General features: G+C 39.5%; 1 protein-coding gene across 2 annotated transcripts; it reads right to left on the reverse strand.

Annotated features, from left to right (window-relative positions):
• Positions 1 to 274: 274 nt before the first annotated feature.
• On the reverse strand, positions 275 to 14,531 carry LOC144509320 (stathmin-like). Of its 2 annotated transcripts, XM_078237982.1 has the most exons (4): positions 14,441 to 14,531; positions 4,656 to 4,819; positions 3,424 to 3,615; positions 275 to 753 (listed from the first exon to the last, which is right to left on the reverse strand). In XM_078237982.1, exons 1-4 carry the CDS (start codon positions 14,451 to 14,453, stop codon positions 691 to 693), a joined length of 432 nt encoding a protein of 143 aa, XP_078094108.1. In that variant the 5' UTR covers positions 14,454 to 14,531; the 3' UTR covers positions 275 to 690. The 2 variants fall into 2 exon arrangements, with proteins under 2 accessions (XP_078094108.1, XP_078094107.1); XM_078237981.1 differs by lacking the exon at positions 14,441 to 14,531 and having other exon boundaries at positions 691 to 753; positions 4,656 to 4,835.

Consider the following 14,531-nt stretch of genomic DNA (forward strand, 5'->3'; position numbering starts at 1 on the left):
ATGTTTATATAACCCAATGTTTTTATTTAAACTCAGGACAAAACACTGATGGTACAAAAAATATACTTCAATTGTGTCATAACAAGCTTCCTTCTCGCAATAGGACATTCATTGATGGCTGGCTAACTGTAAAGAAAGTTGGTGCCATTAAAATTGGTCTTTATTTGCACACAAACCCAGGCAAAATGCTGTGGATGAATGTTTCACCACCTCCATATTAGAATTATATAGTGGCATCTGACCGGATTAAAGAAAACAACATGCTCAGATTTTGACAGCAATTAATGCACTTTTATTTAAAGGTAAAGTTCAGGCATGCTTGGACAACCACACACTGGGACTCAATGTAACATTTAGCGAGTACAGCTGTTATTGAAGAAACAAGGTGAAAACTACACATTAAAAAAATCTTTGACTCCATATAGTACCAGCAATGCAAAAAAAATACGAACAGCTGTTATATTTGAAATGACTAGCAAAGGCAGAACTATATTGTAGTTCTTCCTTTCTCTCTCTCCCCCGTCTCCTCCCCTCCCCACCCCACCCCCCACCCCACCATGACCTCAATTCAAAATATGTTTTTATTCCTGGTTACATGTTTTTAAAACATCAAGGGGGTTTTGTTCCACACATTAACTTTTCTTTTAAAACTGTATTTTTGAAAACCCTCAATTTCGAAAATTCACAAAGTTAAACAAGTTCTTCAGTTTCTTTGCATTCTCTGTTCTTTCTCACTTCCTCCAGGTGTTTGTCCTAAATTATATGTAAAAAGAAGTAAGGTTTTTTTGCATGCACTAATACAGTTCTATACAATGTGTAAATATGCTCAAATTAGCTTTGGGCTGAAAGCAACAGAAAATTTTCTGGATTATACAGTCACATTAAAGCCAATTAAACTACTCAACATTTGGTTTCAGTTGACAAGCAACTCATTATAAAGGGTTTTGTTTGGTTAATATATTTTATAAAGGATTATATTTCTCAATCATAAACTAGTTACGACAGGGTAATTGAGGGGAAAGCTTTCATGTACTCTTCAACCTAAAGAACATTAAAAACTACCCAGAAGATGACGGTAGGCAAGATTCAGCACACTCTGTTCTGAGCTGGCAATTACTTCAGATTTAAAAGCCTCTTCAAATGGCTTAAATGATTAATTTATAGGAATGGCATCATTCACACACAAATCATTTTTGCTGTTGACGGTATCAGCCAAACAACACAGGTACAGAAAAGGGTCGATGTCTGCAGGAAGGGAAATGGAAAAAGAAAACCACTAAGAAGCTTCAGGGTAAGGAAATTCACCTAGAGTTGGGAGGTGGTGATAATGAGAAATACTTCAAGTGTCATAGTGGTGATGTCCAGTACACTCTGCTACTGCACTGTTCAATGATTTCTTACTCTAGGTAATGAGCACTCACTCCCATGCTTAGGAGGAGTGCTTGCTCAACATAGCTTGATGTCCATAACTCTTACTGCATCAAGTTTCCCATTTCAGCCATGAAGAAACCAAGAGCTTCCTTATTTGGGCTTGGGAGCTAATGGAAATGGAACCGACATACAAAGAAGCAAAGGGGGTGGTCAATTTGGGTCCATCCTATGCATATCTCATTTCAAAACAACAGGAGCAAATGACTGTAAGCAATTTCCCTAAACCTGAGAATAAACAAGAAAGTATCCATTCTCCCTTTTAGAAAATTACAGTCCATCCAAAAGAAAGTCGGTTTGTATTTGCAATGTCATCAAATTAAGTAAGCTAGCAACCAAGATACTTTGGCAAATTGTAGAAGAGATTTACCAATAAGTTTAGCTATATGTGTGCACTCAAACTTGGATATATTATTTGTTAGGATAAGCAGAGGGCAAAATTAATAAGGCAGATGTTGGAACATCCTAGAACAAACAAGGTTCGATAGGAGATAGAGACAAAGATTGAGCTAGGCTCAAAAAATGGCATTTCAGACTGTTTATATGCTTATGACGAGATTCAGATGTTGGACATGATCAAATTTGAATACAACCATTATGCTTGCTCATATTTCTAGAGCACACTTACTGAGTAACTGAAATTCCCTCAATAACTTGGAACCAATTTTAAAAACATGGCAGCTGATATTTTCAATCCAAACTCTCTGACACTTAGATATTGATATATGACCGAATATTGACCCTTTGATTGATCTTGAATACACCATCCAGCACAGCTGTCTTTACTCTTTCTGAAAGAAGCCATTGACATAATTTGCTTCAATGGCTTCAACATAACTTATCCCAAATATCTTTTACTTTTGAGAAATAATTGTCTGAAAATTACATTTAACAAAAAAAACTGAGCTTTTGAAACCTGCAATGCAAGTAACGTGATCAATTTTTGATCCACTTTCCCAAGAGGAAAGCCAACTTTATTCACATTTCCAAAATCTGCATCACCTTAGTTGTCCCATGTTGCACCCTCTCAAACTCTACATTGTTCCTCTGGTATGCTGAGCAATGCTGTCTACAGTTTACCAGATGGAGTATGCAGAATTTTACTGCAACATTTTATTTTACTTCTTAGAAAGGTGATGTCATATCCCAAATATAGTTCCAGGATTTCCAAAATAACATGGGGTGATTTTCTGACCCTGTTTGAAGCAGGTGCAAATCCTGTTATATGGCCGGAAACATTCATAACAGGACCATAATGGGATTTGCGGAAGGGAGATCGCAGTTTGAGATCTTCCCTGCTCCCTGGCCCCCACCCCGGTCAGCTACATCATCAGGTTCACACTCAACATGACGTAACGCCAGTGGGAATCAGTATTGGCCTCCAAAAATGGAGACCAGATGTGATGACCACACCGGGGCCTCGGAGGCCAGTGTAGCCCATGGGTGATCAGGGACATAGCTGGGCAGTACCATGGCACTGCCAGAAGGGGGCAGGGCCTATAGGCAACCTCATTGTGGGGGTTTGCTTCACATGGGGAGACAGATGCTCCAATGCTATTGAGTAGGTTGGAGGGGGTTACTTTAACATGAATTTAAGGGATCCCTGTGGAGCCAGGTTTGCCGTGTCTTTGGGCCCTGCCCCTCATAATGACAGTGCTTTAAAATGGGAATGTGTGGGAAGATCTGGATGGAAAACCTGCTTGTTTCTCCAGGGAGTGAGACTTTGCCAATTTTTGGGAAGACTCTGCCCACTATCTGCTCTGGTTGATAACTAACTGCAAAACTCTAAGTAAATGCACCCATGTATGACTTATCTATTGGTTAAAAGAAAATAATAGGGTTGCCAGCGCCCATACAACTGTGCCTCTACATCAGTCACAACCCAGAGGAGGAGTAAGAGCAATAAAATTGGAAAATAAATTCCACTGGTAATCCTGGGAATTAAGCCATTTGGATTCCACCTCTACTGTGTAAAGGGTATTAAGGTTAACTTGCCTTTTCACGAAGGCGCTCAAGCTTGGCAGCTAGCTGAGCCTCACGGTTCTCCTTAATAAGATCCATTTTGGAAATCAGTCTTTCCTCTGCCATTTTGCTGAATTTGGTATTTTCTTCAATAGCTCTCTGAAGCACTTCCTTTACATGCTCCTGTTTTTCAGCCAACTGCTTCAGAACTTCTGCTTCATGTGACTAGGGAAAGAACAGAGATCAATTGTTCAGCTGAACATTTGAGACCACGAGGTTTGTTCTAAATATTCAGAGATGCAAGTCACATCCTGGCACCAAGTATTTTGCAAAGAAAAAAAAAATTGAATCTTAGCAAAAGCCATTATAAACAGGTAGTTCTAAAGCTCCAGAATTCTTTTAGCAGATGAACATTTTGCCAAAGCAATTAATTGCCAAAACACAATTAAAAGGAAATATATTTTAAAATACTAAGCACATTGAACATTAATAAAGGATAGAAAATGCAGGAAATAAACAAGTCAGGAAGCAGATAGGTTAATGCTTTGTGGTTCTTCAAACTTCAAAAAAGATCTCAAAAATATTTGCCCGATTTCCTCCTTTGGATGCTGTGCCTTTCCAATCCTCATTACATAAAAATTTTAAGATTTTGTTTTTCTTATTATTTCTACAGAATAAAATTACATGGAAAAGCATTTTAGCACATTTACCTGTAACAATTGTATAGAAATGTTTTTTTTTTAAAAGCCTCACAGCTCTTCATACTGTATGGTACTGCAAATTAGGTCTTTTTAAAGACGTGTAAAAATTTGTTTCGTTCTAGTCCAAAACAAAGATGAAAAGTCTCCTATACTAGCTGCAAAATTCCCACATAATAATTTTAGGAAATCTCGGTTTGATTGCAAACTCACAATCTACTGTTGTACGAAATAAGATAAATACGAGGATTCTTTGACTGTGCTCTGTAAGGTTGGGGTGACATATCTTTATTCTCCAGCTGGCCTTTGCAATACATTGCGATTGTTTTTGTTCTCAAGATGAGCTGTCAGCAATATGTCGTATTGATTTTGAGCATTCAAAATCAGAAGTGTAAAGCGTGGGAGCACTCAGTATGCAAAATAAAAACACAATGCATAATACCGACAACATAGAACAAAAAGACCGGCCATTTAGTTATCATCTGTTATTTTGTCAAAGGGGTTTTTCAGCCAACACATGTTTAAGTACCAATTGGCTCACACTGTGCTCATATTCTATTTGAATACCTTTCGTCTGTTCTCTGCAGCTTCCATTTTTTTTTGTAGATCTTCAAGTGATCTATCTTTCTTGGGGGAAAGAGGAAATTCTGGAATTGTTTCAGCTTTGGGGCTCAGAATGATCTCAAAAGCCTGGCCTGAAGAACGCTTGTCTAGTTCCTTTACCTTAATATCTGAAATGAGATACATTTTTAAAAAAGAATGGCAAGGCAGCATTAGCTCAAGTCCATCTCAATCAATGTAGTTCCTAAATGCATTAGTTGTGCAAGTGAAATAATAAGGTTGCTGCCAGGGTTTCTTACTAAAGTTAATAATTCACAAAATCTAAGATGACATAATACCATAAATATTAAATTTATAACAAAGGACACCATTTTCAGAAAGGTGTTTGGGCCTTGGAAAGGTTATAGTGCAGACTGACCAGAATGAGTCAATTTTAAAGGGCTGGATGTATAAACGTTGCCTGTAATTCCCTTGAGTGTAGAGGAATTTATCCAATTGAATCCCTTTATCAGTTTAGATACAAATAAACTTTTCTCCGTTTGGGGAATCCAGAATCTGGGTGGAGTGTGGGCTGGGGAGCAATTGTAAATTAGAATTAGACCAATCAGGTTTATTTCACTTACAAGGAGTGATAGAAATCTACAACTCCTTGTTAAAATCCTGAGTCAATTAACACCCTTCCTCATTATGTGCTAATTTGTTTCTCTTACATAAACCATGATTCATTGTACATTCGCGGCCAGGTGTCTCTGGAGAGGGAGCATGCGGTGTCCACGGGCGGGGTTGACGCCTTCCGCGACCGCTGGGCACCGCAGGGGCTGGGGTGTATTATCGACCCTGAGAATCACCTTTTGGTTTGATGTTTTAAGTTTCCTTTCGACTTTGTTTTTGGTTCGGGCTGTTCCCCCTTTCTTTTGGGGAGCTGCCCCTTTTCATTTGTCCCTAAGTTAGTTTGAGTTCGTTTACCTGGTTGGTATCAAAAGAAATACCATCATTCATTGTTATATGTTAACTGAAAGCTGCCAGAACAAAAAACGTTTAGGATGAGAATTTGCCTTTATGTCTCAAGTTTTTCACTATATTACAAGGACTGATTCAGCCAAATATAAATATGAACTCATATTTAAGATGAAGCACATTACGGTTTTGCAAGATTAGCATTCAGATAGCAAATGAAGAAAACATCTACAGGTAATTTATGGTTTTGCTGAATGTAGAAAGAATCAGTACAATGAACATTGCACTTCAAAGTAATCCATTGTATGTGAAGTTCTTTGAGAAAGCCTGAGATTAAGTTCATAATGTAAACTTAGTGTAGCACTTTGCAAATTAATCACAAATAAAGACAGTGGGGACTTGAGGCAGGAAGTATGAAGGCAATGCTACAAAGCAGTTCTCTCTCTCTACCCACGTTGCTCGACCAGTTTAGTACTTTTAATATTTTCTTCTTTTATGAGGCAGAGTTGCAGATAGTGATGGTGATTGTCAAAGGATACAGCAAGATATAGATAGATTGCAGACTTGGGCAGAGAAAAGGCAGATGGAGCTTAATCCGGACAAAAGCGAGGTGATGCACTTTGGAGGATCAAATTCAAGTGCGAATTATACATTAAATGGCAGAACCCTCAGGAGCATTGACATACAGAGGGATCTGTGCGTACAGGTCCAGAGATCCCTGAAAGTGGCAACACAGATGGATAATGTGGTCAAGAAGGCAGACAGCATGCTTGCTTTCATCGGCTGGGGCTTCGAGTATAAAAGTTGGCAAATTATGTATAAAACTTTAGTTAGGCCACATTTGGAATATTGCGTGCAGTTCTTGTTGCCACACTACCAGATACACATGGATGCTTTGGAGAGGATGCATAGAAGGTTTACCAGGATGTTGCCTGGTCTGGAGGATTTTAGGTTGGATAAACTTGGATTGTTTTCATTTTCATTTTCTTCCTGCCCAAACACTAATGGATACTTACTAGCTATTGGGAAGAATCATAGAATAGTTACAAAACAGAAACCTTTCAGCCCTAAACTCAAATTCTAAACATGGACAAAAGAGCTGAACTCAAGAGGCAAGAGTGACTGTGCTTGACAACAAGCTGACATCAAAAAGCCCTAGCAAAACCAGAGTCAATTGGAATCGGTGGGAAAACCCTCCACTTGTTAGTCATGCCTAGCACAAAGGAAGATGGTTGTGGTTGTTGGAGGTCAATCATTCAAATTCCAGGGTATCACTGCAAGAGTTCCTCAGCGTAGTGTCCTAGGCCCAACCATTATCAGCTGCATCATCAATGATCTTCCCTCCATATGGTGAGGGATGTTTGATAACGATTAGGCAATGTTCATCACCAGTTGCCGCTCCTTACATACTTAAGCAGTCTGTACCCACACACAGTAAGACCAGTACAACATTCAGGCTTAGGCTGATAAGTGGCAAGTAACATTCACACCACACAAGTGGCAGGCAATGACCATCTCCAACAAAAGAGAATCCAAACATCTCTCCTTAACATTCATTGGCATTACTATCGCCAAATTCCCCACTATTAATATCCTGAGGGTTACCAAACATTGATCAGAAACTGAACTGGGCCAACCATATAAATACTGTGGCTGCAAGACCAAGTTAGAGACCAGGGATTTTGTGGGGAATAACTCACCTCCTGATTCCCCAAAGCCTGTCATCTACAAGGCACAAGACAGGAGTCTGATGGAATACTCTCAATTGCTTGGATGAGTGCATCTCCCACAACACTCAAGAGGTTCGACGCCATCCAAAAGCAGCTCGCTTCATTGGCAACCAATCCACCACCAACACACAGTGGCAACAGTGTGTACTACCTACAAAACACATTGAGGAAACTCACCAAGGCTCCTTCCAAACTGATGATTGCTGACATCTAGAAGGACAAAGGCAATAGATGCATGGGAACTCCACTCTAAGCCACACACCATCCTGACTTGGAATGATATCACCGTTCCTTCACTGTTGCTAGGTCAAAATCCTGGAAATGCCTCCCCATCCCCCCCAACAACTGCAGCAGTTCAAGAATGTGGCTTTCCACCACCTTCAAGGGCAATTAGGGATGGGCAATAAAAATGCAGGCCTAGCCAGCAATACCCAGGTCCTGTGAATTTTTAAAAAGTCTCACTCACCATCTTTTTCTTCCCCTGCATATGCTTCTCTTTAGGCAATTAGCCAATTCTCTATTGAAAACCTCAATGAATCTGCCTCCATATACTTTCAGGTAGTGAATTCCAGATCCTAACGACTCACTGCATAAAAAAAGATTTTCTCTTGTCACCTTTGGTTCTTTTGCCATTCACTTTAAATTGGTGTCTTCTGGTTCTCTTCCCTTATGCCAAAGGGAAGTTTCTCCCTATCTGTTTTGTCCAGATTATTCATCATTTTGAGCAACTTGATTAAAGTGCTTCAACTTTAATTTATCTGAGATCTACAGTCCCAGCTTATCCAATCTATTTACATAACTGAAGACCCTCATCCCTGGAACACTCATGAATCTTTAATGTCTCCTCATCCTTTCCAAAATTTGGTACCCACAATTGGACACAATACTCCAATTGAGGCCAAATGAATGCTTTATAAAAGGCTCACTATAATTTTCTTGCTTTTGCACTCATCTCTTTTATAAAGCTTAGGATCCTGTATTCCTTATTAACCATCTTCTCATCCTGCTTTGCCCCTTGCCACCTCCAAATTTTTGTGCACATCCCAACCCCTTCAGCTCTTTATTCCCATACCCACTTTAGAATTGTATGCCTTACTTTGTATTTCCTCTTGTTTCCCTGCCTTAAATGTCATTTGCTATGTGTCCAACCATTCTACTAGCCTGTCTTTGTCCTTTTAAAGCTTATTGCAATCCACCTCACAGTTCACAATACTTCGAAATTTTGTGGCATCACAAATTTTGGAACTGTATTTAAGTTTAGGCAATGAATACAGATAGAGAACAAAGAACAGTACAGCACAGGAAACAGGCCCTTCGGCCCTCCAAGCCTGTGCCGCTCCTTGGTCCAACTAGACCAATCGTTTGTATCCCTCCATTCCCAGGCTGCTCATGTGACTATCCAGGTAAGTCTTGAAGAAGGGAAAGGGTTAATGTTTATTGCGGGTAATAAATGACCTTAGTTTAGCCTCAGGAGTGCTGGGGAGGTGTTAAGACTGTTAAAGATTAAAGTGATAAGATTTCTTGCATTTACTTCTGTTTTGAGTTTTAATTACAGTTTGGAAGAAAGAAGAATAAAAGTGACTGTCTTAATCCAAGTTCTGTATTCTTTTAAATGTTTTACTTACATCTCAGTTTAAGATGTTAAGTTTGAATGAGTGTTGGAAGCTTCCATGTGTGTCTGTGTGTGTTTAACAGAGTTGTTTGTTTTGATGTGATTTTACAACAGTGGGTTTGATACAGAGTTTAAATAAAATTAGAAGGTAAATTGAAATTTCAAAATCGAAGTACATAAATTGAAGTTGAAATAGCCAATTTGAATTTTGAATAAACCTGTGTTTGAATTTTGTTAAGAAAGGATTTAAACCTTGGAGATCTATTCATGTGCTCTCTCCTTTGTCTTAAAGTGATTATGAGAGAGTTAGTTGAGAAATTGGGAGAAGAAATTAAGTAATTTTATGGAAAAGTAGATAAGCAAGAACAAAAGAATGAGGTAAATGTACTGTCTATGAGTCAGTTTAAAATATATTAAGTTAAGTGAAATGAATTGTAATTTTGCTTATTTCACGTTCCAGCAGGAGATTAATCAATTGAATCTTAGTTGCCAATGCAAATTGCCCTTACAAATGTCTGATAGTTTAATATTCTGTAACTGGTTAAAATTATGTACTGCCATTGGAATTGTATGTGCTATCTATTGTTCAAAGTTTGCCAAATATTGAGCACTGTCAAGCTTAAAATCTAGCCAGTTAAAATCAAACCAAAATGTTTCTGATTAATTAACTAGTGTATATTGTACCTACTTTGGTTTTGATTTGGCGCCTGTTGTTTTCCTCGAGTGGGGGGGGGGTTTGATCTGGAGCTCGGTTTAAATTGGAAACGGATTGAATTAAAAAGGGTTTGGATATTACAGTTTTGCTGTGTAAAGTGGTATGATACAACTGCCGCTTGATTATTTTTATTATACAGTGTAGCACTGCTATATAGACCCGGAAATAAAATCAAACCCTGAAAAGCCTTCACCAATTTTGTATAATATAGTTATATATTATATGTTGTGTATTGATAAAACATAATTCTGTAGGAGCTTCCTGTTTTCCTCGCCATACAAATGATTAAACTAGAGATAATGTAAGAGTACATTATATAAAGATTGGAGCTGTATGGTATGTGATTTTAATGGGGAATGCGATGTTTTTTGATGAGATTATATACAAATGAATAGATGTCCAACTGCAGCCAAAAAACCAGTTTAAAGTATTATTTAATTCACACTAAGCTTTCTATGGAAGGGGGGTGTGCAGTTAAATGTATAATGTACTAGCTAAAGCCATACAGATATCGGGAAATTGTGGACAGAGGTATTGCCCACTATACTGATGAGATTAAGAATTACCACAAACCGGACAACCGGATTAACCCCATATGAATTAATGACAGAATGGGTGATGATGTAGGTTCACTAAACGATGAATTCAGGAAATATGTGTTGGAACTAAGCACCCAACTTAAAGGGATGCGCAAATTGGTAAAAGACAATTCGGAACAAAGAGACACAGAGAGAGAGCTTGAAATGCTCCCTGACGGGCGGGAAGTTGTGTCCAAGTAAAAGCACTACTTGACAAACCTGGGTTCGCCACTAAATGGGAGGGCCCCTATAAAGTTAAAATTGTGTAGTGTGCTTAATTCACAGATATGTGAGACAGTTGACCTCCAAGCAAGCTGAACGGGTTCGCGGGCAGTGGCGCGCGGGCGGTATAGCCTTTGGACCATTGTATAACGGTCGCGCGGGTTATTAGTTAAGTGATAGGATGATTTTCTTGCTGCTTCTCACGACCCTTGCCCTGCTAGTTACGGAGGGGAAGTATAGATGGAATTGTGTAGACTCGAGGATAGAGCATCGCAAGCATCTCTGTAACGATGGCTCTGTCTATTGTAACCTTCTGACACATGGAATAATTCCCTGGGAGGTAACCCGTAGGGACCGCTGCTCGGGATTCCTTAACCATGCCATGTTGCTAACTCTGTTGGAGGGGCGAGGTGATTGGGGTCTCCCATGCACGTAATGTGGTGTAACTGGAATTTTTGGTGTTTAGCTGAGGGACCGGGATGGATCTGTACCCGGCAACAGCAGAGGGCTCAGGAGGATATGTACATCAACACGAGATTTGGTCGATCCAAGCAATCGTTGTACCAATCCTCTAAAATCCGACCCTATCACATGAACACTTTCATGTATGTCTCACTTGTATGTATTGCAGTCAAAATTTTGAGCAAGTGCTGGGTCTGCTCACATATTCCCATGCACGAAGGAAAGGGGGGAAAGTTCTTTATTCCCTATCCCTTTGTCATCTCCGGGAATAGTAGAGGGGATTTCGAATCAGAATGGAACCCACGATGGGACAAGGAAAGTGACATTTAAAAAACCCCATCAGGCATGTTGTGAAAAACCAACAAAGGGGGATCTATCTGCTTGGTAAGAAACGGAACCATACTTATTGGCCGTAGCTACTGCACCCAGCAGGTTAATGTCACCAGTGGTGCCTGGCCTTTGGTGCAACAGATTACAATCCATTGCCCCACTGCTGATGTCCTGGTCAGCCTCTCCTCTATTTATATGAGCAGCATGACTGCATATAATGGTACCTGTTGTATCTGTGGAAACAATGCCTACCCATGGCTTCCTTGGGATTGGGTAGGATCATGTTATTTAGTATATGTGGTACCCTATATTCACCATTACTGAGACAGAACGGTTCTTTATGATAGCTTTCCCACTTTATGGGACAGCAAAAGCAGCACAGGAACTTATACATATGGCCTTAACCTTGGAGAGAATTGCAAATGAAACTAGAGACAGGTTCGAGAAGTATCAACTGAGGTTGTAGCTATCCGGACTGTTGCTTTATAGAACCGATTGACACTTGATTATGTGTTGGCTTTCCAGGGAGGAACGTGCGCTATAATTGAATCTGAATGCTGCACGTATATCCCAGATGTTTCGGAAAATATAACTCATTTGGCAGATCATATCAAACGAGTGGCTATGGCAATACAAGGTGAAGGGAGCCAATATCATAATTATAACCCTCCGGGATGGCTGGGGAAATGGTTTGGGTCGTGGGGATCATACTTGATACACGGGTTAATTGTATTAATTGTCATTGTTATCGCATGTTGTATTTGTATGGCATTATTGAACGCTTGTTGTAAAACGGTAACAGCCCGGATTATGCCAAGTGCAAGTGTACAGGCAGAAGGGGCAGACTTCCTGATGAAGGAGGTAGGCCCATATGTATTGGTAACATTTGGCTCTGAGTTGGTCATGGGGCCATGTTTGCACTTGGCCTCTGACCAAAAGGGGGGATTGAAGAAGGGAAAGGGTTAATGTTTTTTTGTACTCGATGTATTTTGTGCCTAAAAGGTTGAACTTTGTACCTGGAATGTATCATAAACATAACTCTTCCTTATGGCTAGCCTCCCTTTTGTTTATATTGCTCCTGGTAGAAATATAAGCCATTTGTTCATGTCTTTCATCTTTTACTTTTAGTAGTATAAGCCATTTGTTCTTGGTTTCCTCTTTTACTTTTAGTATAAGCCGTTTGTTCATGGTTCCCTCGCTTGTTTGTGTCATTCTGATAAAACAGACAGTTAAATATAGATGTTAGGGGGTAAGTCTTTCTTTCTCGTAGGCTTGTGTATGATTTAAACAAAGGAAGCAAATGTGCGAGAATGGCCGTTTGAAGGAGGACTCCCACTGGGACAACTGCACTTGCACTCAGTCACCTCAAAGGAAAAGCTGCGGGAAGAGCAGGGGACCAGAGGTGGCACCTTGACTGAAACGACCAGGAGAATTGTGCTTTATGACCCAAGGATACCAGATGGTCTCTAACCATGATCCAGAGACTATCGGAAGCTGTTAAAGGAACTATAATTTATGATCAAGGACTGTTAACTGGACTTTGCTTTATGGCTTGTATTGGGAACCCTGATGTATAAATATCCACGCTTCTTGTGTTCAGAGAGAACTTTGGCTTCCGCTTTCAAGGGGTCAAGTTCTCCCATAAGCTTGTGAGAATAAAGCCTGACTGTATTTTGACTCATACCAGCCTCGAGGTATATTTTCCGACTTCAGTCTTAAACGATGTCAGCGTGTCTGCCTCCAGCACCCTACTTGGCAGCGCATTCCAGGCCCCCACCACCCTCTGTGTAAAAAACATCCCTCTAATATCTGAGTTATACTTCACCCCTCTCACCTTGAGCCCATGACCCCTCGTGATCGTCACTTCTGATCTGGGAAAAAGCTTCCCACCGTTCACCCTATCTATCCCCTTCATAATCTTGAACACCTCTATTAGATCTCCCCTCATTCTCTGTCTTTCCAGGGAGAAGCGATGGTCCTAATACTGACCCTTCAGGCCCTCACTATACCCTTTCCTGAATCTGAAAAATGCTGTTCATCACTACTTTCTGTTTCCTATCTCTCAGTCAACTTTGTATTGATGCTGCCAGTATTCCTGTCCCTCTCATTCTATGAGCTTAAACTTTGCTGATAAGCCAAATATCAAATGCCTTTTAGAAACGTACACATCAACTGAATCATCCTCTTCTACCATTGCTATTAGTTCATCAAAAAACTCAATTATTTAATCATGACTTGCCCTTAACAAATTAATACTGTCTTACCTTAGTCTACATTTGTCCATGTGAACCAAATCCAGCAATGCCTCCTTATTCTGGGACCAAAAACTTACTGATTTACAAAGTTACCACGAGCACACTTAAGAAACTCATTTCCAGCTCTCTGCTCTTTACACTATTGCTACCCCGGTCCATATTAGGATAATTGAAGACTCCCATTATAACTATTTGATAGTTTATTTCCTTGCAAATTAGTCCTTCTACATCTTTCCCACCGGTTGGTGGACTAAAGAATATACTCAGTTGTAAATGGTACCTCTGTTGTTTTTTAGTTCTAACCAAATAGATTCTGACCTTGATCCCTCCAGGATATCCTCTCTTGAGCACTGTAATACTATCCTTAATTAAAGCTGCCACTTCTCCTCCTGTCTTTCCTGAACATCTCATATACAGGAATAGGTGGCAGGTAAATGGAATTAGGTTGTAGATCAGGCATGATCTCACTGAATTGCGGAACAGCTTCAAAAGGTTTAATGGTCTACTTTTATTCCTAAAACCCAAACTAACCATTTGAGTAGATAACCACATTCATAACATCAGATTATCTTGGTTAGTTGTATCCAAGATTGGCTTATTTGCCCAACTTGTGAAAACAGCCTCAAAATAATTGCACTATAAACTAAGAGAGAATAAAAATAAATCAATATATCTGTCTAAACGAAGACATGGCATGTAGCTTTTAAGCTTTTAAATTTGATGAAAACGTAAAAACATCAAAGTTTCAGAGCAAAAGCTGTCAGAAAGTTATGCAAAAACATGTTAACATTCCTTGTGTGTAAATTGGAAATTAAATCAATTTCTTTCTGCTCTCGTCCTTCTACTTTGCACAACAAATTAAAGAAAATCTCAAATAGTTAAGCATCCCAAAGTCCAGAATTCTGAACATCCAATCAAGGTCACACTTACCAGTACACGCCATGATCAACGAAAGGGAACAGAAACAAAACTGGATACCTCACGAAAAATGTTCAATGTAAACAGAACCTGTAAAACTAAG

This window comes from Mustelus asterias, chromosome 21, assembly GCF_964213995.1.
Source record: "Mustelus asterias chromosome 21, sMusAst1.hap1.1, whole genome shotgun sequence".
NCBI classification, from domain to species: Eukaryota; Metazoa; Chordata; class Chondrichthyes; order Carcharhiniformes; family Triakidae; genus Mustelus; species Mustelus asterias.

What these genes read in the sequence shown, in the direction of transcription:
- LOC144509320 (XM_078237981.1), bottom strand. Translation starts at nt 4,835, where the DNA reads ATGTATCTCATTTCAGATATTAAGGTAAAGGAACTAGACAAGCGTTCT. An exon ending in CTGCAGAGAACAGACGAAAG is followed by an intron (nt 3,616 to 4,655) that starts GTATTCAAATAG and finishes TTCTTTCCCTAG; the next exon opens with TCACATGAAGCAGAAGTTCT. An exon ending in TTGAGCGCCTTCGTGAAAAG is followed by an intron (nt 754 to 3,423) that starts GCAAGTTAACCT and finishes CATATAATTTAG; the next exon opens with GACAAACACCTGGAGGAAGT.